Here is a 24248-nt window from a genome sequence, read left to right as displayed (position 1 = left end):
AGATATATTACATATAATGACTGAAGGAAATTTTATTGTTCCTTAGTTATCTTGAGGAGGTGTCTATGTCCATTTCCTACTTTACTAATTGGTAAAAATCTGACATATTCAGTCAAAAAAAGGAAAAATCGGGTGAAAATCCAGCATGTTATCTGAATATAAATGTCAGTGCTATGCTAAGAAAGAACATGGCTTATTTTATATTTATAAGGATGATTATTACTAATTTAAATTGCCCCAGTCTATATGCATATACCAGTAGAGAAAAAGTTTATATACTGGGTCATTACCACAGTGGTATATTTTAAAGCATGTAGAAAATAAGCAGTCCAGTTTTTTCCCATACATTGCTCAGCATTACTAGTCCTACAGTGCAATTTGTTTAATTCCAGCACGGCTGCATTCATATGTTTTATTACTGTAACATGTGATCACTAGCCTGACCAACAGAAAATGACAAGGTTTAACGTGTCAGATGAAGTGGCATGTGCAGGGTCAGCCGACATCCTGTGAACTACAGAATTATATCAGATCTCTTCGGGCTGCTCACAGACCCCACCCCTCCCCACCTATCTGTTTACTGCTGCTGCTATTTCAGGATATGTAGTAGTTATATACCTTCCTTGAGATGTGATTTTCCTGAAAGAGAAAAAAATTACAGTCTTTTACTGTAATTGCCGAAATCACAGTAAATGCATCATTTGAACATAGCCTGAAGACTTCAAATTTTCACCAAAAAGTTCATTTGTGATTTTAGAACATAATAATTTCCCCAAAAATATACTTTGAAAAAGAAAACCCCCCTCAGTTAGCATTCTGCCCATAAAAAAATCTAGACCTTCCATGTCCTGCTCACGCCCTCTGCAGTGATCCTATTTCTGTGTCTTGTGGTCGTTTTGTCACCCTGTGGCTCAGCTTATTTACCACCACAACAATGTCCCACCTTGGTCAGTAATAGGCAGAGTGTCAGTGTGATGTATTGGGCCACAGCACCAAGAAGAAGACCAGGGCCTGAGCTCAATACATCACACTGCAGCTCAGCCAATCACCTGCCAAGGCGGGACCGGGCTGAATGGGACGAGTTGACTACAAGAAGCAGGAAGCGGGTTGTTGCAGAGGCAGGGAGCAGAAAACTGGAGGCCCCATGGGAGAGTTGGGAAATAAGTCCAGTGTTTTATTTTACATGCTGGCATTCTGGTCAGTATTCTACAAAAAATGTGTGTTTCAGAGTACCCCTTAAAGTTAAAATCAATATAGCTGAAATTCCATGCCTACCAAATCTGCTTAAACAAGTAATCACAAGGCATATTAGCCAATGCTGCGTTACAAAAGAAAAAAAAATCCTGTAGTGCTTATTTAAAGGGAAATCCGAAAAGAGGGAATGTGTAAGTACATTAGTTGGGCCTATAAATTAAGTGATAAATGTGTGTGACTACTGAAAAATATAAAATCCAGCTATGGGACCATGCACGCAGTCATTGTGTGGTGGCATATGAAGTATTTACAGTTTCAGTATAACAGATCCATAGGCAATGAATCCTCACTAACCTTCTTGGTGTATTATGGAACTGGACAACATGAATCCATAATACAGCTATTTGCTGGACCCTTAATGGGGTCTTTTGCCATGTTAGTGTTACCTGAGTTTAAACTCCCAATATCTCAATAGTAACGTGCTGCACAATGAGATCCAGACACTCAGACAAGGCCCATTGTTTGGGAAGGCGATAAATGATATATGAAAAGTGTGAAGATCACAAATTTTTGGATTTCCTGTTACAGAATTTTTGAGGATATAAAAATTGTCTGTTTATCTGCTGACTAGAAGAATCACATTTCAAAGAAGGGGAGCAGCACTCGAGGTCTCTGGGAACTATTTATAACATACATGAGCAGAAATTAGCAAGCTACTTTTCTTTGATAAAATACTTCCTTTTATTAGTTACAGTGAACTATATATACACATATTTAACCCAATGGAGAAACAAAATGATCTATTGCTGAATTTTATAATGTATGCAATGGTTTTGATTATCCAGCCTAACCCAATGTGAATTGTGCTTTTTCTCACACAGTTTGATTTTGTAAAGCTGATGGATGGGAAGCACTTGAAAAAGCAAGAACCGAAAAATTTTGAAAACCTGCAGCATGCACCTCGGAGTATATTTCTGCCATCTTTACAAGAGACAGGTTTCATTGAATATATGGATCAAGGTGCCTGGCATTTAGCTTTTTACAATGATGGAAAGAAGATGGAGCAAGTCATAGTATTAACCACAGCAATTGGTAGGTGTTTTCCACATATTCCGGCATTAACCAACAATTGACAAAAAACATAGTGAGATTTATTTATAGTGCCAGAGGATGCATGTTCACAAATTGAATCTCATTTAACAAACTGGCTCCTATGGTACCCACATACATATGCACATTTAAATGAAATATGGTGCGTTCTGTTTAGTAATCACCTAATTTACTTTTTAAGACATCCTAAAACCTATTATGTTCAAACTACGTTTTCTCCCATACGGGAGCACATACGGCAGGGGGGAGCTAAAACCTCGCACTCCCGTATGCCTTCGTATGCGCTCCCGTATGTCATTCATTTCAATGAGCCGGCCGGAGTGAAACGTTCGGTCCGGTCGGCTCATTTTTGCGCCGTATGCGCTTTTACAACCGGACCTAAAACTGTGGTCAACCACGGTTTGAGGTCCGGTTGTAAAAGCGCATACGGCGCAAAAATGAGCCCCTGCCGTATGCGCTCCCGTATGGGAGAAAACGTAGTGTGAACCCTTATGTAGACGTTCATCTTTTGCTCCAACACGTGGCCCAACTTGCCTCCCTTGCAGCATCTCTCGATTTCAGTTCTAAATTCAAGCGCAAGTTCTGCCATTCTAAGTAGCTAGAGATACAATTTAGGAGAAGTTGGATGGAGATGAGCATTTGCCTGAAGTACAAGAATCAGCATTTATTGTAATTCCCTAATATACTTTACATTTCAAAAATATTGTGCTTTAAAACTATCGACAACCCTTACCTGAGCTAAACTCCAACAAGTTTATAGACTTTGGATAGGTTTTCTTAGATCTGTTGTTTTTCTGTTTGGACAGAACAATAATAGTTAAGGAGATAAACCAGGTTCTCTAAGTCCCTTGAGTACCCAACAACTGTCCTCCCAATCTGCAAGATGACAATAGCGAAATAAGTGCGCTTGCAGTATTTTTGTTCTTCACTTGAACATATTACGTTGCCTCTTTAAAGTATAAGCAGCTTATTTGTTAAGTTTATTTGTAAAGCATTAGCCAGGGTTGAAGAACATGTCTGTGAGCTATTGTTTCCAGCTCAGTAAAAATGATGATAATGTCCAAAGGATAATTTAGACAACAGCTTATGGATCATTTCAGGTAAATGTGCAACTTGATGTATGAGGAATTAGTCATATCCTCCAGTAAATCTGAGTGATGTGTCACTGCCATTTATTCTATATTCATCAAACGCAGTGTTTTCTACATAAATTCTGGATGCTTGTGTTACACCTGTGATGTATTGGCGGCATTAAACTTTTTGAAGACTCCCACGTACAAATTATCTTTTCTTACCATGTATCGAACGTAAGAAAGTGACAGTGGAACTGTATTAATCTTGCATACAGGACTCTATTTGGAAATTTATTTGTTCAGTTTTACGTACTGTATAGTGAATCATATTTCTCTAATGTCACTGATTTTATGACAATTTTATTCATCCGAGAAAAAATTCTATATACTCAAATACTTATTTAAGTTCTCGGTATATCAGAATAAAAACTAGTATGATTATTTTTACTGCAGAGGTAAATTTGCAGCAATTTCTCTGCAATTGAGTCACTCATAGCACATTACCTTTACAGCTGAATCCAAACTTTAACGCAGTCTACTTTATGCCATTTTATTCATTCACAGAAATGATGGATGATTGTTCAACCAACTGTAATGGGAATGGAGAATGCATATCTGGGCATTGTCACTGCTTCCCGGGATTCTTGGGACCAGATTGCTCTAGAGGTATAGAATAATAATTTTATGATTATTTGCATTTAACTGTATGCGAGATGTCTTGAAATAAAAGGAAGTTACATTTTTATTATTAGATCTTAATCTAATAAAAGGCAGACTAAGGCAGACTGTTAGGGCATCCAAACACAAAAATTGTAAAGCACTAAAACTAGGTACAAGTCAATGCCCATTTTACTTATTGGCAAATGGATACAGTATGTTAGAAGGCCAGGGCACAAACCCTGGCACAGAATGTTTGTCTAAATTGAGTATAAGGCTCACTTCTTTCTCAATATCTTGACCCTCACACTCAAGGCTCATAAACATTTCTACTTCTGGCTCAACAAGTAATTAAAGAGGTACTCAGGTGACAAGTCTCTTAAGGTGAGATCCCAATCCCCTGAAGTGCTAAAGGCTGAAATGCCTCCTTGCTCCTCTTCTCATCCCTGTCCTTGCTTGACTGACAGCTGGAAGCCGAGCCCTGTTTACAAATTTTGCACCTGCACAATTTGCAGAAATGATATTTGGAAACAAAGCTCAGTGCTGGAAGCTGAGCCCTGACTGTCAATCAAGCAAGCAGGTACAGGGCTAGAAGAGGAGGAGTTAAAGCCCTCTGCACTTCAGGAGCTTGGGAACTCCCACTTGATACCGGTGAATAAAAGCATTTTTATACTTTATAGAAGCAGGAGCAGATATATAAAAATGTACCATATGTCTCCTTGCCCTAACAGCTATATAACAGTCTCAGCAGTTTGGAATTGGATTTGCACTGGCAGGTTCCCTTTAAAGGGGTACTCCGGTGGAAAACAATAATTTTTTTTTAATCAACTGGTGCCAGAAAGTTAAACAGATTTGTAAATGACTTCTATTAAAACATCTTAATCCTTCCAGTACTTATCAGCTGCTTTATGCTCCAGGGGAAGTTCTTTTCATTATGAATTTATTTTCAGTCTGACCACAGTGCTCTCTGCTGACACATCTGTCCATGTAAGGAACTGTCCGGAGCAGGAGCAAATCCCCATAGCAAGCCTATCCTGCTCTGAACAGTTCCTGACATGGACAGAGGTGTCAGCGGAGAGCACTGTGGTCAGACAGAAAATAAATTCAAAAAGAAAAGAACTTCCTCTGTAGTATACAGCAGCTCATAAGTACTGGAATTTTTTTAAAAGAAGTAATTTACAAACCTGTTTAACTTTGTGGCACTGGTATCAAGTGTCAAAGGGGAGTTCCCAAGCTCCTGAAGTGCAGAGGGCTTTAACTCCTCCCCTTCTAGCCCTGTACCTGCTTGCTTGATTGACAGTCAGGGCTCAGCTTCCCGCACTGAGCTTTGTTTCCAAATATCATTCCTGCACATTGCATACAAAGTGTGTGCAGGTGCAAAATTTGTAAACAGGGCTCGGCTTCCAGCTGTCAGTCAAGCAAGGACATGGATGGGAAGAGGAGGAAGGAGGCATTCCAGCCTTTAGCACTTCAGGGGAATGGGATCTCACCTTAAGACACTTGTAACCAGAGAATAAAAAAAGATTTTCTATGTTATGGAAGCACAGACAGATATACTAATTGAAATCACATATACAGTGTCAGCAGTTTGGAACGTAAATTTCAGTTCCCTTAAACCCTTTTAGCCAAGTGATTTTCCTTTTTTTGAATCACCATCTATGATCTATTTTTCCTAAAAAAGTAAAATGTTATTTCCCTCCTGATCCTGTGGCTGATCAGACTGGATCAACATGAAAAACAATAATTTTAAGCATTTATATGTGCACTAGTATAATCACCGGTTTCTGCAGTGACCCACCTTTTGAGGTAGACCATTCCACCAATTCATTGGTGGTACTTTATCAAAACCTGTGCAGAGAAAATGTGATGCAGTTGTCAATAGCAATCATTCAGATTGCTTCTTTCTTTTTTTTTTTTTTTTTAAAAAAGGCCTCTGTTTTGATAAATATCCCCCATTATTTGTATGGGAAATAAACTTTGGTGTCTCTGTAGGGTTCCTGCTTTTAAGGGGATTTTTCCATAAAATAGCCTTTTCTCATATTTTTGTACTGGACATTTATATACTTTTAAAAGTTAATTATGTCTCTCCCCCCTGATATCTGTTCTCTGGACTTAATAAATGTAACTATTGTAATCTCTTCTATTAACTATACTGCTCCATATGCCTTATCTTTTTAGTTACTTGATGTTCAGAGATTCTGAGCAGTTGCCAGTGGTGGACATACCATATTTATCGGCGTATAACACTTTTTAGGCTAAAATAGCACTTTTTAGGCTAAAATTTTTAGCCTAAAGTCTATGTGCGTGTTATACGCCGATACACCCCCCGGAAAGGCAGGGGGAGAGAGGCCATCGCTGCCGGCTTCTCTCCCCCTGCCTTTCCTGGGGTCTAGAGCCCTGCTGCCGGCCCTTCTCTCCCCCTGGCTATCGGCGCCGCTGCCCGTTCTGTCCCCCTGACTATCGGTGCAATGGGGCGCCGATAGCCAGGGGGAGAGAAGCGGCGCCGACAGCCAGGGGGAGAGAAGGGGCAGCGGCACCCATTGCCGGCGCCACTGCCCCCGTTGCCTCCCCCCATCCCCGGTGGCATAATTACCTGTTGCCGGGGTCGGGTCCGCGCTGCTGCAGGCCTCCGGCGTGCATCCCCTGCGTCGTTGCTATGCACGGCGCGGCGCACTGACGTCATGCGCCGCGCCGTGCAGCGCATAGCAACGACGCAGGGGACGCACGCCGGAGGCCTGCAGCAGCGCGGACCCGACCCCGGCAACAGGTAATTATGCCACGGGGGATGGGGGGAGGCAACGGGGCAGCGGCGCCGGCAATGGGTGCCACTGCCCCTTCTCTCCCCCTGGCTGTCGGCGCCGCTTCTCTCCCCCTGGCTATCGGCGCCGGCAATGGGGCACCGGCACCGATAGTCAGGGGGACAGAATGGGCAGCGGCGCCGACAGCCAGGGGGAGACAAGGGCCGGCAGCAGGGCTCTAGACCCCAGGAAAGGCAGGGGGAGAGAAGCGGGCAGCTACGGCCTCTCTCCCCCTACCTTTCCTGGGGATGTATCGGGGTATACACGCGCACACACGCACCCTCATTTTACCATGGATATTTGGGTAAAAAACTTTTTTTACCCAAATATCCTTGGTAAAATGAGGGTGCGTGTTATAGGCCGGTGCGTGGTATACCCCAATAAATACGGTATTTAAAGACTTGTGTATTTAGTGAAGGTTTATTAGCACTGCAAACAGTGATATTTGTGTCAGATGTTTTAAATGGTGCCTGTTATTTTAACATCTGGGGTGTCAAAACCTCTGTTAAACACCCCATTTCATTAGTTTACCACTGGTCACCCCTGTGAAGTAAATAAAGATGGCAGAATTGTCACAAATCAAACAGTTCCTTGTCTCAGCACCTTCACATATAACAGGAAAGCTTTCAAAATGTTATAAGTAGCCACTTTGACAACAATAGCCAAAACTTCAAGGGGTAATCTGCCCCTGGACATTTTATCATCTATCCAAAGGATAGTGGATAAGATGTCAGATCACGAGGAGTCCGGTCCCTGGGACCTCCTGCAATCTCCAGATGGCACCCTGGTGTTCTAAACATTTTTGTCCAGAACGCTGGGTTCAGGCAGCCATAGTCGTAACGTCACACCACACCCCTTCTATTCATGTCTATAGGAGAAGGCATGACGAGCCACTACAGCCACCATTTTTAGTTCCCATAGGGAATTATTCCAAATTAATTACAATCACTTTCAGTGCTATGCCACAGCATAGCATTATTGATTGCTGTTATTGGCACAATGCTTACACAGCCTGCCGAGGAAGCTTGTATAGTAAAAGCACTAATCTGATACCAGGGAGGAGGGTAAGTGACCTTGATCTGTTATGTTAACTGCATTGGAGAATGAATGGGGTTAAAGCATTGACTATCATGCTGATGTCCAGCATTAGCGGTGAGTCCTGGCTTGCTGATAGCAGCTGAAACTCAGCAGGTATGAAGCTCACTTAGCTTGTGAATACACTTGATACTCCTGGAACACAACAAGGGCATACATAATATGTCTTATTTTGAGGTTAATCTGTAGAACAGCCTATTGAAGAACATACATTTACATTTACCAAAAATTTTTTTTGAAGAGTAGTGTAAAAAATAAAGAAAATATTAGCTTTTTTGAATAAAAAAAATGTAAAATAATTTATAAAAATGATTTTATTCATTATAGTAAGACAGTCATCTAGGATGGCACAGTTAACCCCAGTAAAACTCTAGTATTAACTAAGACACCTTTGTGCACCAGAAAGGGGAGATCAACCTTTGGATATCTTGGGTTAAATGCAGAAAACACGAGACCACACCCCTCTTAAAAACATTGGCGAGCAAGGTACTAATAAAGTGAAAAAAAATGTGTAAAATATCTGAATGTGACGTAAATAATGTGTGCCACATTTTAGGAAATGTGGCATAGCTAAAGCAAACACAGTAGTGCCAATCCTTTAACCCCTTAAGGACACATGACGTACTGGAACGTCATGTGTCCGCTCCCAATCTATAACGCGGGGCCACGGCGTGGCCCCACGTCATAGCGGGTCGGGCCCAGCCTCTAACAACGGCCGAGACCCGTAGCTAATAGCTTGCGGCATTGATCGCGGTGCCGTGCGCTATTAACCCTTTAGACGCGGCGTTCAAAGTCAAAAATTCCAAAAGCGCAAAAAAATTCCAAAGTCCAAAATAGTGCATTTTTTGTCACTTTTATATCATGAAAAAATGAATAAAAAGCGATCAATAAGTCCTATCAATGCAAAACCGCTAAAAACTTCAGATCACGGCGCAAAAAATGAGCCCTCATATCGCCTCATACGTGCAAAAATAAAAAAGTTATAGGGGTCAGAAGATGACGATTTTAAACGTATTAATTTTCCTGCATGTAGTTATGATTTTTTCCAGAAGTACGTCAAAATCAAACCTATATAAGTAGGGCATCATTTTAATCGTATGGACCTACAGAATAAAGATAAGGTGTCATTTTTACCGAAAAATGTACTATGTAGAAACGGAAGCCCCCAAAATTACAAAACAGCGTTTTTTTTTTTTCAATTTTGTCTCACAATTTTTTTTCCGTTTCACCGTAGATTTTTGGGTAAAATGACTGATGTCATTACAAAGTAGAATTGGTGGCGCAAAAAATAAGCCATCATATGGATTTTTAGGTGCAAAATTGAAAGAGTTATGATTTTTTTAAAGGCAAGGAGGAAAAAAAGAAAATGCAAAAACGGAAAAACCCTCGGTCCTTAAGGGGTTAAATACCCTCCCCCATGTCTTTTAATTTCTTTTTATTGTTACTCACAAAGATATTGACATTTTTTGCAGTTTTTCTGCAGTAACCATTCTTGAAAATATGGCAACAAAATGTACAAATGTACCGCCATATTGGCAAACTGTTATCTTGATATCGATATAATATGTCAATTGTCCTTTACTTCTTGAGAAGCTAATTTAAAAGTGAAAACAAATATGTCTGTCATCTTTTAAAAAAAGCAACAAAATCTTTTAAGAAAAGAATAACAAGTTACGAGTTTTTGGCAACAGGACTTACATGTAAATAACTATATCAGGATACTTTTTAATGGAATTTTGAGGTGAGATTATATTATGAAACCCAAAGGCTGCACTATGTTTTTTGTTTAGTTTTTTTAAATTGAGTTTTTATGTTAAATATGTTTCTTAAACCCTTAAGTATGTCTGGTTCCCTGGTGTTTATGGCACAAGGAACGGCATTAAACTATGAAGTAAGTGCAGGAGCTACACTCGCTCCATAGACTGTGAGTAACAGCTGCTAACAGCAGCTATGCTCTTATAGTCAATGATGGACATTGGCACTCCTGACGTTATCTGCCAGTAATCCCTTAAGTAACCATTTAAGAGCTGCAATTACTTTACCCCTAACTGATCGACACCCCTGAATGCCTGCATGAGTTCCAATATGCTAATAGAACCCTTAAGGCAGGTTCTATCAGTAAATCAGTAAACGTTATGCAGTAGCACAGCATTTGTCGTAGCAATCTAATGATTGCGTGCAAAAGTCCCATATAGGGACTTTAAAGTGTCAATGAAATAATAAAAAAAAGTTTTTTTTTGTATGTAAATAAGCCCCTCACCTAAAACAAATTATGATCACCCCTTTTTCCTATTTTTCAAATAAAAAATAAATTAAAAACACATCTTTGATATTGTTGCATGCAGAAATATCCCTATTTGTAAGACACAATATTTATGATACAATGGGGTAAATGGCGTAAACTTATCAAAAATACCAAAGTCTAAAACTGCTAAGTTTTAATCACATCCCAGAAAAAAAAATAATAAAAAGTGATCAAAAGGTCATATATACATAAACATGGCATCGATAATAACTACAGATCACAATGCAAAATATAAGCATTCATACAGTCCCATATCCCAAAGTTATAGGGATCCATATAGGCTCTCTGACACTCCCCGGCTCAAACAGCAGGATGATTGACAAGCCAGGAGCCTGCACAGAGCCCTGCTTGTCCTACCCTCACTTACTGTATTTGGACTCCTCAAAGAGACACACAGACAATAAGGACAGCATTTTTTCCTCACAATTTTTTTTTAAATCAATGTATATTACAAATGTACATATAATAGTATTATCTACACATGATATCAAAAACTTTTGTTAATGACAGGTACACTTTATTCATATTGATCCACAGAATAAAAAAAAAAAAAACATGTCAGTTTTAATTTGTTAAAGGAGAACTGCGGCACAACACTTTTCACTCCCCCTATACCCAGGCTACAAAAACTGAAAAAACAAACTTTAACTCACCTTCCTACGTTCCCCCATTGTGCCGATATTGGCGTCCAAGTCCTCCCCTGCTGCTCTGCTTCCTGCTTCTTGGGCTCGGTGACTCATACTGTGCTCAGTGTATCGCAGGCTGCAACGATGTCCCACCTTGGCCGGTGATAGGCTGAGCGCACTGTCATGTAAGTAGCCCGGGCCCTGCCTTCTCCCTGATGCCCGGGCTCCTTCCATGACAGTGTGCTCAGCCTATCACCAGCCGAGGCAGGACATCGTTGTGGCCTGGGATACTGCCTGTAAAATCTATGAAGCAAGTGCAGGAGCTGCACTAACTTCATAGACTGTGGGATTGTGGCCACCCTTCTTGGATTCACTTATATGGTCTGTCTTCTGGCAGGCTATACAAGTGGATCACCTATATCACTGAATAGTGCTAAATAGGACTTAAAAAATGTAAAGTCTATAATAAAAATAATTTTTTTTTATGTGATGTCCCTCCCTCAATAAAAGTTAAATCACCCCCCTTTTCCCATTTTACAAAAAAATTTAAGAATAAATAAATAAAGAAACAAACATATTTTTCATCACTCTGTGCGGAAATGTCCAGGCTATTAAAATATAATGTTAGTTATCCTATATGGTGAACAACTTAAATGTTCAAAATTGCTGTTTTTTGGTCACATTACATCCCCCCAAAAATTTAATTAAATAAAAGTGATTAAAAAGTCACAAATATGGGAACATGGCACCGATAGAAACTAAAGATCACGGCAGAAGTCTTTAGCCCCATGTACTGTAAAATAAGAAAGTTTTAGGGGTCACAACAATAGGGTAGTTTTAAACATTTGTTTAAAAAAAGGTTAGACATTTTTAAAAGCAGTACACTTTCAGAAAAAGCTATCAGAAAATTCAGAAAGCTCTTGACCTTTATTAGGCTGGGTTCACATATGTCCGGAATCGGGCATAGGTGAACTCTATATCTTGTTGCAATTGATTCCACAACTGATGACAAGTTGTCTTCAGTTGTATGACATCCAGTGTCCATTGTATTTGCACAGCAGACAGGGCAACACAGCTTGCTGCATTCCTCTGTCCGGTGCCTTCCGGCATATCCAACCATCTGGCATCAAAACTGAGACGTTGGATGATTGGGAACTATCCCATTCAAATGGAATCAGTTTCCTCCGGTGCACACCGGAGGGAAACTATGCCGGACGCCTGATATTTGTAAGCCCAGCCTTATAGGGTCAGATCAGATGCTGCAAAGTTGTAAAGATTTTATAAAGTAGCAGCCTGTCACCATGAAGAAAAGGCAATGGTTATTGCGACGTAATCATCCAGCGTGCAAAACACGTAACACAATCCTGGCAGAGAGTCCACTAAACAGTGTGAGGTGGGATTATGCCCCTAGCAACATTTTGGGGGTCTGCCTTTGGGGATAGTAGTTGTGTAATCCTACCTCACATTTCTCTCAGACATGCCTGAATACGGTGTGGACCCCAAAACGTCACTAGAATCACATCTCTCTGTTAGGTGGACTCTCTGCAAAGATCTTCTTTAGATGTATGCAGGAATCATGGTATGGTAAACGGCATGGACTTTTTGCATGCTTGGGGATGGTTGCAACATTTGTTTATACTGTATATATTTTGTTAAAATTATTAAAAAATAATAAATTTAGTGGGTGTAATTTGTTATATATTTTATATATATATATATATATATATATATATATATATACATATATATATATATATATATATATATAAAGAGAGAGAGAGTACATTGAAGGATGCAAACTAGATTCCTAATTCTGTTATTAGATTACATATTATGCTATTTTTATTTATTTCAGAGTACAAACATGCCTGTGCCCTATTATTGGTGTATAGCGCTCCAAACTAGCACTAGAAGTTTGTAGTCATGATGTAAATTTGGGCCATGTTCTATACCCGCTGCTGCAACCCCTGGGAGTTACATTCTAATTGAGCAATTATCAGGTTAAAACTTTTAAAGCCTAGTTTATCATTGGCTTCCACAAGACACTTAGCATCTAACATGAGCGCCTTCTTCCTGTAAGGAAAATAACCCTGTGGTGTACCACAACTCATTTGGCACTGTATTTAAAGGGAATGAAGTCATTTTCATTATATGTTAATGATGGTACAGCTTAATCCTATTGATTTCAGTGCTGTTATATGATGATTTATTTAACAGCATTAAGAAGTCAATTAACGAAATCTAGATATATATGATAAATATTTGAAGATCCTTTAGGAATTGTTTCTACTGTCAGAGAACTACCAGTACTGTAAGGGAAATCAATTATGTTAATAGCAAAAAAGTGTCCTTAATATAAATCCTCTAATTACTCTAACAGCCACGTGTCATCTTAGGTGAGAACACTGCCTCTTGGCAGCCAGCAGGTTAATGATGTTGCTGTGTTAGTAAATTCATTGCCCAAGGCTAAAGATGTGTCTTTAATAGTAAGAACTTTCCCAATGTCTCTATGTCTTAGTGACAGAGGGACAGATAGAACTGGCAAGTTACATCATCAACATCATATAGTTATTAGAATATTAAAATGTGTAATATTTTCACCTCTTTTATTGGCTTATGTTTACACTTTAATAAATCTTCACACTGTGTTCATGTGATTTTATGGAGGAAGGTAGATCAAAGAAGATACCAAAAATAGCTGCATCAAAAGCACCTACAAACACCCCTGAGGTTTTTTTTTTTTTACTTCATTTTTATGATATTTTTAGTGGCATTCTTCAAATGCTTTATTTAAAAAAAATTTTTTACAGCATATTACAAAGCCTATTAAAGTCTAAGATGCAAAAATGAGCTAAAAGCCACAAACCAAAACACAGCAGTGTGTAGATATATTTATATTTGGGTTATATTTATATTTTTTTTAATTAAAAATTAACAAGTAAAATGTCAATAAAAAAGCATCAAAATATTGACAAAAATGTGGTATGACAATCTACAAAAACTTATGAGCAGTAACACTGTGAAATTTACATTTATACATCTTATACCTACATGCTCAACTGCATCTGGCAGCATTTTCACACACTGTTCCAATTGTGTGGCCATATAAATATATTGAAAAGGGTCCAGTCTGGCTTACTATACTCCAACCAGTTGATGCTGTTTGGCTGGTGCCCTCATCCCTGCTGGTGCCCACATCCCTGCTCAGCCAATCACTGGCTGAGATGGGTCAAGACAGGGATCATCAAGGATGCAGGCACTGTCAAAGGGGATCTTTTTTTTTTTTTAAACCAGTCTGACACCTTTCTATCACCATACAATCCGATTATTGCTTTATGTACATGGCAAAGTAGTGTCCAAAGTGGCAGTAAAAAAACTCTCTACTGTGAAGCCATAGGCAATCAATGTCCAGCATATTAATCCTCTATGCAACTTTTTTTTTTCCTCTAGGGGCAAATGTCAATAATACAACACATTTATTTACTATATAAATCCATGTGAAAAAGACTTTAATCCAATGTGATTGTCAGGCAAGACAGAGTAGAGAACTGTGTCATAGAAGTGGCTTTAACGCACAGTACTAGGTCTACAAGGCAACAGTTACTGTGTAGCCAAACCTTAGATATTGAATAACTGTGTCTCCTGCCTTTGCTCTCTATAGCCCATGTGCTGCTAATGTACTTTGCATCTAAAATTATAAATGGACGGATTTATGATCACTTAAATGTAAGAGTATCCAGCTCAGTGAGGTTAATGTTGATAAGTGTAAGATAACAGACCCCGGAGGACATTGAAGATTTAATCAAGAGGAACTTTTTATATTATAAATTAGTAGACTGCAGAGGCAATGAAAAAGGAAGCACTAGTCATCATTTTATAGTAAAGGTATGTATTGTTGAGGTATCAGGTTGCTTTAATAAAAAGGGAAACAGCCTTTCTTAAAAAAAAATAAAAATTATATATACATATTGCCACCTGTTGCTGTCATTCTGATACTTACTGGGTCATAGATACATAGTAGATACATACGGGGAGATTTATCAAAATCTGTCCAGAGAAAAAGTTGCTGAGTGGCCCATAGCTCCACAACCCTGCGATCACTATGTATTTTTTACGTTCATTTTTAAATTCCTGCGGGGATCCCTGAATGGCCAATACTGAGGAGCCAATCAGGGCTCCCTGCAGGGATTTTAATGGACAATGTGAGGGGACATATGTATAATAAAAGTGTTGTGTGTGTGTGTGTGGGGGGGGTCATGGAGCGCTATATATCTAGCCCCCGCCAGCACATTAATAAAAATATGACCGCTGCCAGCGCATTTATAAGTATATATCTATACCCCCCACCAGCGCATTTGTCCTAATTTTCTATTGCAGCGCTATATGTGACAACCATACCTATCAGAACATTTTCTTCAGCTGCTCGGCCGATGATCCTGACAGATATACTATTCATTCATAGAGCGGCAGCTGTATATGTACATAGATGTGCTGGGGGGGGGGGGGCAGACATATAGTGTTATCTGCCCCCCACAGGACATATACAACTGCCTCTCTATGAATGAGTAGTATATCTGTCAGGATCATCAGCCGAGCGGCTGCTGGATGCGCTCCTGACATATATACTTGTCATATATAGCACTGTACAAATGCGATATATATGACAAGTATAAATGTCAGGAGCGCATCCAGCAGCCGCTCGGCCGATGATCCTGACAGATATACTATTCATTCATAGATACGTTCTGATAGGTATGGTTGTCACATACAGCGCTGCAATAGAAAACTAGGACAAATGCGCTGGCGGGGGTCACATTATGCGCTGGTGGGGGGTATAGATATATACTTATAAATGCGCTGGCGGGGGTCATATTTTTATGAATGCGCTGGCGGGGGCTAGATATATGGCGCTCTATGACCCCCCCCCCCACCACCACCACCACCCACACACACACACACACACAACACATTTATTATGCATATGTCCCCTCACATTGTCCATTAAAATCCCTGCAGGGAGCCCTAATGGCTCCTCAGTACCGGCCATTCAGGGATCCCCGCGGGGAATTTAAAAATGAAAGTAAAAAATACATCGGTGATCGCAGGGCTGCGGAGCATGCCGCCCGCTCCCCTGCTTAATAACTTCTGATCGCATTGGGTGTCAGAAGTGAGACCCGATGCGATCAATCCCTCAGCCCCTGTACTACAACCCCCATCATGGAACAGAGTCTGTTCCATGATGGGGGTAGAAGTACAAACACTAATGTAACCTCCCCAGCCACCGGCAGACTTCTGCAGCCAGGAACTACTACTCCCAGCATGGAAACAAGTCTGTTCCATGATGGGAGTAGTAGTAGTCCCTTAGCACTGCAGCATTCTACTGATGTCACCTCTTCTGAGCATGCTCAGTAAAAATAATGTCCGTTATAATAACGGCATTAACGGGTGTATTTACTAACGTCTGTCGGCCATAAACTTCAATGTTAAAAATAGCATACGTTACTTTACCCGTTTCTTGTGACGTGCGAAAAATTTGTGCATGTCACGCTATTTCTCCCGTCACAATCAACATACGTTAGTCATGACGGGCTATAACGTGTGACAAAGGGTAAACGGAAAAAAACCATTGACTTGAATGGGGTTGTTTAACGTGTGTTAATAATTATGTTTCAAATATACGTGTATTAACGGGAGAACCTCATAGTGTGAAAGCAGCCTTAGGCATGATTTTTTAAGATTAGTAAAAACTTGCACAAACCTCACAGGTCTTTTATGTTGCTTTATTTTGAGTGAATTGACTGACAGATATATTGGGGGAGATTTATAAAAACCTGTGCAGAGGAAAAGTTGCTGAGTTGCCCATAGCAACCTATCAGATCGCTTCTTTCATTTTTAACAAGGCCTCTGCAAAATGAAAGAGGCAATCTGATTGGTTGCTATGGACGACTGGGCAACTTTTCCTCTGCACAGCTGTTGATAAATCTCCCCCAATATGTAAACATTAACCTTACTATTTATCTGTGTGTTCACTTGTCTCCCCTTTCTTTAGATTCATGCCCAGTACTCTGTAGTGGTAATGGTGAATATGAAAAGGGGCACTGTGTATGCAGGAATGGATGGAAAGGAGCAGAATGTGATGTGCCAGAAGAGCAATGTATAGACCCAACCTGCTCTGGAGGTCACGGGACCTGTCTTCTGGGTGTCTGTAACTGTGCTCCAGGATATAAAGGAGAAATCTGTGAAGAAGGTTAGTTATGGAGGATATATATTTTACATCGAAACATAAATCTATACAGCTGTTTCTTCAAGACGTATAAACTAACTTTCCAATATAAACCTTATATATTTTACATCCTTGTCTAGTGCACAGTATGCAGACAGCAGTCTAATTGTTGGCTCAACACATAGGGGAAGATTTATCAAAAACCGTCCAGAGGAAAAGTTCTCCAGTTTCCCATAGCAACCAATCAGATCGCTTCTTTCATTTTTTACAGGCCTCTTTAAAAATGAAAGAAGTAAGCTGATTGATTGCTATGGGCAACTGCTCCACTCTTTCTGTGCACAGGTTTTGATAAATCTCCCCCATAGGGCTTAATATTCTCAATTGCAAACATATCCCCATAACTCATATCTACAATAATAAAGAGATATATGCTTAGTACACCTATGGACACCAACACCACCCGATGACCTTATGATTAGTCAGGGGGATCAGCCCATGTCTGTTAGTGTCCATCATGTACCTGATTCATTACAGCTTTAATATCATTTATAATTCAGAAAGCAGATGTGAACACAGCCTAATGCTCCATATCTGTTTGTTATGTGTATTTGTAAAACACACGGTAAAGGAGAAATCAAACTAAGGGCCCATTCACATATGTTCAATACTTAAGCTCCATTCCTTCTGGCTGTTATTATACATGTTAGAGGAAAACTGAATGCAAAACTGAGCCCATTGTTTTCAATACAGATCATCTTCATGAGATTTGGCATTTATGTTTTAGATCTTTTACAGCCATCAATCTTCTTTGAAGGAACATTATATGGGGTTGTATGGACTATGTTCTCCTGAACGGAAAGAACAGACACTCTATTTTACTTGATGAAATTATTTGCTTCCCCTGTTTGATATATGTGAATGTATCCTACAAATATACAGGTCTATCAATGTAGTCATGGTGATCAGAGTCAAAATAGCATCTGTGTCAAGTGATATTCCCATTGAAAATACACTGGGACGTTTATTAGGCATTTATAGCATATCATGGCGGTAAGATGGAAATATCCCTTTAAATTACTAGCTTTATTCAGAGAACAGGAAAAGGGAAAATATAAATAATCTTTGGGTTACAAAGGTACATTTTTTAACTAATTAGATTTATTCTGTATAACATGATGCTCTCTGTAATGCAGTTTTGTTTTATATGATGTCTTGTACATGTAACTTCGCCCAACTTGTATGAATATTAACTTGACCTGGATAATTTTATTAAAGTACTTCTACATTTCATATAATACAGAGAATTGTCTGGATCCAACCTGCTCTGATCATGGTGTCTGTGTCCAAGGAGAATGCCACTGTACTGCTGGCTGGGGTGGAGTGAACTGCGAGAACGCCCTGGCCCTTTGTCAAGAGCAATGTTCTGGTCATGGGACCTTTCTAATGGACAGTGGAGTCTGCAGCTGTGAGCCACACTGGACAGGAGCCGACTGTTCTACAGGTAACTACCATGGAGTCACCCATCTATTATATCTATGAAGAGTTGTGCAGTCTTATCTAAAACTAACACATGTAGTGCATTTTTTCACATTTGACTCTGTGCACCCTACATGCACCAATGTGTACCATTTTGTGCCAAACACGTCACTAATGTGTGAACAGACCTCTTCAACATTCGCCAGAAAAAGTGCAAAAACCATGCACCAGAATCTGTAGGGAGAAATTTATTAAATGTATCAGAAATGCAAAAAATACCAAGGCAATGTCCCCTTTTAGGGTTGGTGAACTGTACAGGTAGCTGCAAAATGAAGCAAAAGGAAAAGTTGTGAACATGCTTGAAATGCTAAAAATACAAAAAAAATGGTCCGTTTTTACCTTAGTAAATCAAAGCCAATGTCTTTCTGAAATCGAGAATGCAGGAACATTACCAAATGCTGAGATTCCTCCTTGGGATGTTGTGAATGGCCTTTGTTGCAGTTATCTTCAGCTGCTGCATGTACTCTATGTAGATTCAGTTTTATCATCAGCAAGTTCAAAGCATGCTGAATCAGACTGAGGTCAGATATATTCCGTTACTTTGTCCTAAAGGGGTTGTACTGGGATATAGAAATATATTACTTCCTTCACTCCCTCGTCCTCCACTTCTGGGTCCATGCTGCCACTGCTTCTGTTAAGACAAAAAATGCTCTGCGGGCGAACTACAATGCTCAGAAGAGAAGGAGTCACATTTGGCTTTTGGAAAGCAAATTTAGCTGAAATGGTTTTGGGGGGACATGTCGCATTTAGGAAACCCCGATGGTGCCAGAACAGCAAAAAAAATAAAACACATGGCATACTAATTTGGAAACTACACCCCTCAAGGCACGTAACAAGGGGACCAGTGAGCCTTCACACCCCACAGGTGTTTGACGACTTTTCGTTAAAGTCGGATGTGTAAATGAAAAAAAAAATGTCACTAAAGTGCAGTTTTTCCCCAAAAATTTCCAATTTTTACAAATGGTAATGGGGGAAAATGCCCCCCAAAATTTGAAACCCCATCTCTTCTGAGTATGGAAATGCCCCATGTTAGGACATAAAATGCTCTGCGGGCAAACTACAATGCTCAGAAGAGGAGTTACATTTGGCTTTTGGAAAGCAAATTTTGCTGAAATGGTTTTTGGGGGGCATGTCGCATTTAGGAAGCCCCTATGGTGCCAGAACAGCAAAAAAAAAAAAAAAAACATGGCCTACTATTTTGGAAACTACACCCCTCAAGGAACGCAACAAGGGATACAGTGAGCCTTAACACCTCACAGTTGATTAACTTTCGTTACAGTGGGACGGGAAAATGAAACATTTGATTTTTAACACTAAAATGCTGGTGTTACCCCAAAACTTTTCATTTTCACAAGGAGTAATAGGAGAAAATGCCCCTAAAAATTTGTGACCCCATTTCTCTTGAGTAAGGAAATACCTCATATGTGCATGTAAAGTGATCTGCGGGTGCACTAGAGGGCTCAGAAGGGAAGGAGCAACATTGGGCTTTTGGAGAGCGAATTTTGCTGAAATGGTTTTTGGAGGCATGTTCCATTTAGGAAGCCCCATGATGCCAGAACAGTAAAAAAACACATGGCATACTATTTTGGAAACTGCACTCCTCACATAATTTAATAAGGGGTGCAGTGAGCATTTACACCCCACTGGCATTTGACAGATCTTTGGAACAGTAGGCTGTGCAAATGAAAAATTACAACTGTTCAAAAAATCTGTCAGACACCTGTGGGGCGTAAATGCTCACTGCACCCCTTGTTACATTCCGTGAGGGGTGTAGTTTCCAAAATGGGGTCACATGTGGAGGGGGTCCACTGTTCTGGCACCATGGGGGCTTTGTAAACACGCATTGCCTTCAATTCCAGCCTAATTCTCTCTCAAAAGATGGCGCCCCTTCTCTTCTGAGCATTGTAGTTCGTCTGCAGAGCACTTTATATCCACATATGGGGTATTTATATACTCAAAAGAAATGGGGTTACAAATTCTGGGGGGCTTTTTTCCTTTACCCCTTGTGAAAATTAAAAATGTGGGGTAACACCAGCATTTCAGGGAAAAAAAGCAAATTTTTTATTTTCATGTCCAACTTTAACGGAAATTTGTCAAAGACCTGTGGGTTGTTAAGGCTAACTATACCCCTTGTTACATTCCGTGAGGGGTCTAGTTTCCAAAATGGGGTCACATGTAGTTTTTTTTTTTTTTTTGCGTTCATGTCAGAACCGCTGTAACAATCAGCCACCCCTGTGCAAATCACCAATTTAGGCCTCAATAGTACATAGCGCTCTCTCACTTCTGAGCCATGTAGTTCGTCCGCAGCGCATTTAACGTACACATATGGGGTATTTCCGTACTCAGAAGAAATTGCGTTAGAAATTTTGGGGGTCGTTTTCTCCTTTTACCTCTTGTGAAAATGAAAAGTTTGGGGCAACACCAGCATGTTAGTGTAAACATTTTTATTTTTTTACACTAGCATGCTGGTGTAGCCCCCAACTTTACCTTTTCATAAGGGGTAAAAGGAGAAAAATCCCCCCAAAATTTGTAACGCAATTTCTCCCGAGTACAGAAATGCCCCATATGTGGCCCTAAACTGTTTCCTTGAAATATGACAGGGCTCTGAAGTGAGAGAGCGTCATGCGCGTTTGAGGCCTAAATAAGGAATTTGCAATAGGGGCTGACCCGGTTACAAGGATGGGGCTTGTCTCCACCAAAATCCTACAGCAGTGTTTCCCAAACAGAGTGCTTCCAGCTGTTGCAAGACTTCCAGCCTGCCAGGACAGTCTATGGCTGTCCGGCAATACTGGGAGTTGTGGTTTTTCAACAGCTGGAGGCTCCCTTTAGGAAACACTGCTGTATGAGAGGTTTTTCTTTTTTATTGGGGGGACGGACGTATATGTAGTGTTTTACTTTTTATTATTTGGTAATGTAGTGTGGTGTTTTTAGGGTACATTCACACAGGCTGGGTTCACAGTAAGTTTTCCGCTGGGAGTTTGAGCTGTGGCGGAAAATTTGCCACAGCACAAACTTGTGGAAGGAAACCCACTGTAAACCCGACTGTGTGAATGTACCCTGTACATTCACATGGGGGGGGGGGGGGGCACCCCAAACCTTCAGTTGTGGCATAATGACAACTCCCAGGATGCACTGACAGACCGTACATGCTGGGAGTTGTAGTTGTATAACAGCTGTAGGCACACTGGTGGGGAACCACTGAGTTAGAAAACAGACTCTTGCTCAGTGATTCTGAGCCATGTGCCTTCAGCTGTTGCAAAACTACAACTCATATATAACCAAAAAACAAAAAGCCCCACAATACTAATAATATTTAAAAAAAAGTATGACAATCTTTATTAGACAGAATAAGACAAACAATTAAAATAATTAATAGGCAGATTATAACCTTAGGCAGGAGACAACAAGTGCCAGTGAATCTGGTATGGGTAATGTAGGTATTCAGTAGAGAGCATATGCAATAGAAAACTAACAAAACTGCAAATTCCTAGTATAGTACAATGTAGATATAACATCTAACATACATAAATATAAGATAGGGAGCAGCAATACAGTATTATAGACCAAATGGAAATCCAAAAATTGGAAACAGAAAATGCCTAAAGACACTACCTGTCATATACCCACAAGCCAGGAACATCAAGCACCAACACCCCAACGCACGTTTCGCGTATGGGCTTCGTCAGGGGGCGTGTCTTCCAGGTGGGAATTGACCTGCGATTTGTGGCAATCGCTGACATGGGGGGTCTCAGGACCCCTCTAGGCATTGCCACGGGATACCCGCTGATAGATATCAGCAGTTATCCAGGTCCGATCACTGCCCAGCGAGCGGCGGTGATCGGAAATACGGAGGGCGTATGGATACACCCTCCGTCCTTAAGTGACAGGACAGGAGGGCGTATGCATACGCCCTCCGTCCCCAAGGAGTAAAATTTCTCCACTGCAGCACATGATCCTCCATCTTCTTTGACAGAACTTATCAACTTGGCCACACGCATTGATGTGCGTTTTGCTGAGAAACAACAGGAACTGTGCTTAGAGAGGGAACCTGCCCACCTGACACCCATGTTTCAACATCCACCTTTTTAGTTTCCTGCGCCTCTTGCCGAAGAGGCTATACAAGGAGATCGTTCTCGTCTTACGCAACAGGAGAGATCACAATGACGCAATGAGAATTTGTGCTTGTATTGTGCTAGCCCGGAGCACTTTCTCAAGGACTGTACAGTTCGCCCGCACCTAGGGTAGTTTTCACACCTAGGCGTCCCTGGGTGTGAAAACTACCTCTCCACGCTTAACTATTCCTGTACAAGTCTTCGCTTCAGCCAAGTTTTCCTTCAGCGCGACAGCATTTTTGGATTCTAGATCAGCAGGTGACTTTATGATGCGGCTTTAGTCCACAAGTATCATCTTCCCCTTACTCGGCTTGCCAAACCCTTGTTCCTCTCCTCTGTTAATGGACAAAATCTGGACCGTAAGGTTTACTTCCATACTGAATCTCTTGTCATGCAAGTGGGAGTATCGCATAAAGAGAAGATTGAATTCTATGTTCTGCCACACTGTACTTCTGAGATTCTTCTTCGCCTTCCTTGGCTGCAACGCCATTCCCAGCAACTGTCAAAATTTTTGCCTCAAACAGTTCTGCGTAAAGTTGTTTCTTGTCTTCCTTCTTTACCTGGCCTGCCGCCAGCTTACCAAGATTTCTCTGACGTTTTCTGCCTCCACATCATCCTTAAAACTGCCCTATTGATCTTCTGCCTGGTACCACTCTTCCTCATGGAAGGATATACCCTCTATCAGTTCCTGAGACCAAAGCCATGGCTGAGTATATCCAGGAGAATCTCCAAAAGGAATTTATCCATAAGTCCTCTTCTCCTAATGCAGTAGGTTTCTTCTTTATAGGGAAAAAGGATGGCTCACTCCGTCCAGGTATTGACTACAGGGGACTTAACAAAATCACGGTCAAGAACCATTACCCTCTACCTCTTATCTCAGAACTTTTTGACCATCTACGTGGTGCCAAGGTATTCTCCTAGTTGGACTTACGCGTTGCGTATAACCTCATTCGTATCCGCAAGGGAGATGAATGGAAAACGGCCTTCAATACTTGTGATGGACATTTTGAGTATCTTATAATGCCTTTTGGTCTCTGCAATGCTTCAGCCGTTTTTCAAGAGTTTGTCAATGATATCTTCCGTGTTCTTCTCTACACCTGTGTTGTCATATACCTAGATTACATCCTGATCTTCTCCTCCAACCTAGCGGAGCATCGTTCTCATGTTCCTCTGGTTCTTCAGCGACTACGGAACAATCATCTCTACGCCAAACTGGAGAAATGCCTGTTCGAGAAATTTAGTCTTCCGTTTCTTGGCTACATTGTCTCTCATCAGGGCCTGCAGATGGATCCAGATAAGTTGTCAGCAGTATTGGATTGGCCTCGTCCTTCGGGCCTATGTGCTATTCAACGCTTTCTGGGATTCGCTAACTATTATCGTCAGTTTATCCCACATTTTTCATCCTTGGTTGCTCCTATTGTGGCTCTCACTAAAAAGGCATCTATTCCTAAATCTTGGCCTCAAGAGGCTGAAGAGGCCTTCTCCCGTTTAAAGTCTGTGTTTGCCTCTGCTCCCGTGC

At 40.6% G+C, this 24248-nt stretch overlaps 1 protein-coding gene and 1 long non-coding RNA gene across 6 annotated transcripts in view; one reads left to right on the top strand and one right to left on the bottom strand.

The window, feature by feature from the left end:
• The window catches only part of TENM1 (teneurin transmembrane protein 1), an 876412-nt gene that overhangs the window by 480179 nt on the left and 371985 nt on the right, over positions 1–24248 (top strand). For all 3 annotated transcript variants that reach the window (XM_056539239.1, XM_056539238.1, XM_056539237.1), the window contains 4 exons: positions 2076–2286; positions 3942–4043; positions 16908–17105; positions 18382–18582. In XM_056539239.1, coding sequence (XP_056395214.1) covers positions 2076–2286; positions 3942–4043; positions 16908–17105; positions 18382–18582 — 712 coding nt within the window. The remainder of the gene's footprint in view (positions 1–2075; positions 2287–3941; positions 4044–16907; positions 17106–18381; positions 18583–24248) is intronic.
• Positions 74–17278, bottom strand: LOC130290963 (uncharacterized). 3 transcript variants are annotated; one of them, XR_008847750.1, is made up of 4 exons: positions 16617–16705; positions 3882–4037; positions 3038–3098; positions 74–639 (listed from the first exon to the last, which is right to left on the bottom strand). It is a non-coding gene; the product is annotated as an uncharacterized LOC130290963 (long non-coding RNA). The 3 variants fall into 3 exon arrangements; XR_008847751.1 differs by lacking the exons at positions 74–639; positions 16617–16705 and adding exons at positions 2798–2902; positions 17196–17278; XR_008847749.1 differs by lacking the exon at positions 74–639 and adding an exon at positions 2798–2902.

This window comes from Hyla sarda, chromosome 9 (assembly GCF_029499605.1).
Source record: "Hyla sarda isolate aHylSar1 chromosome 9, aHylSar1.hap1, whole genome shotgun sequence".
Lineage (NCBI taxonomy): Eukaryota > Metazoa > Chordata > Amphibia > Anura > Hylidae > Hyla > Hyla sarda.
Note: the sequence above shows the minus strand (reverse complement) of the source record. Positions and strands in the feature narration are given on the sequence as shown.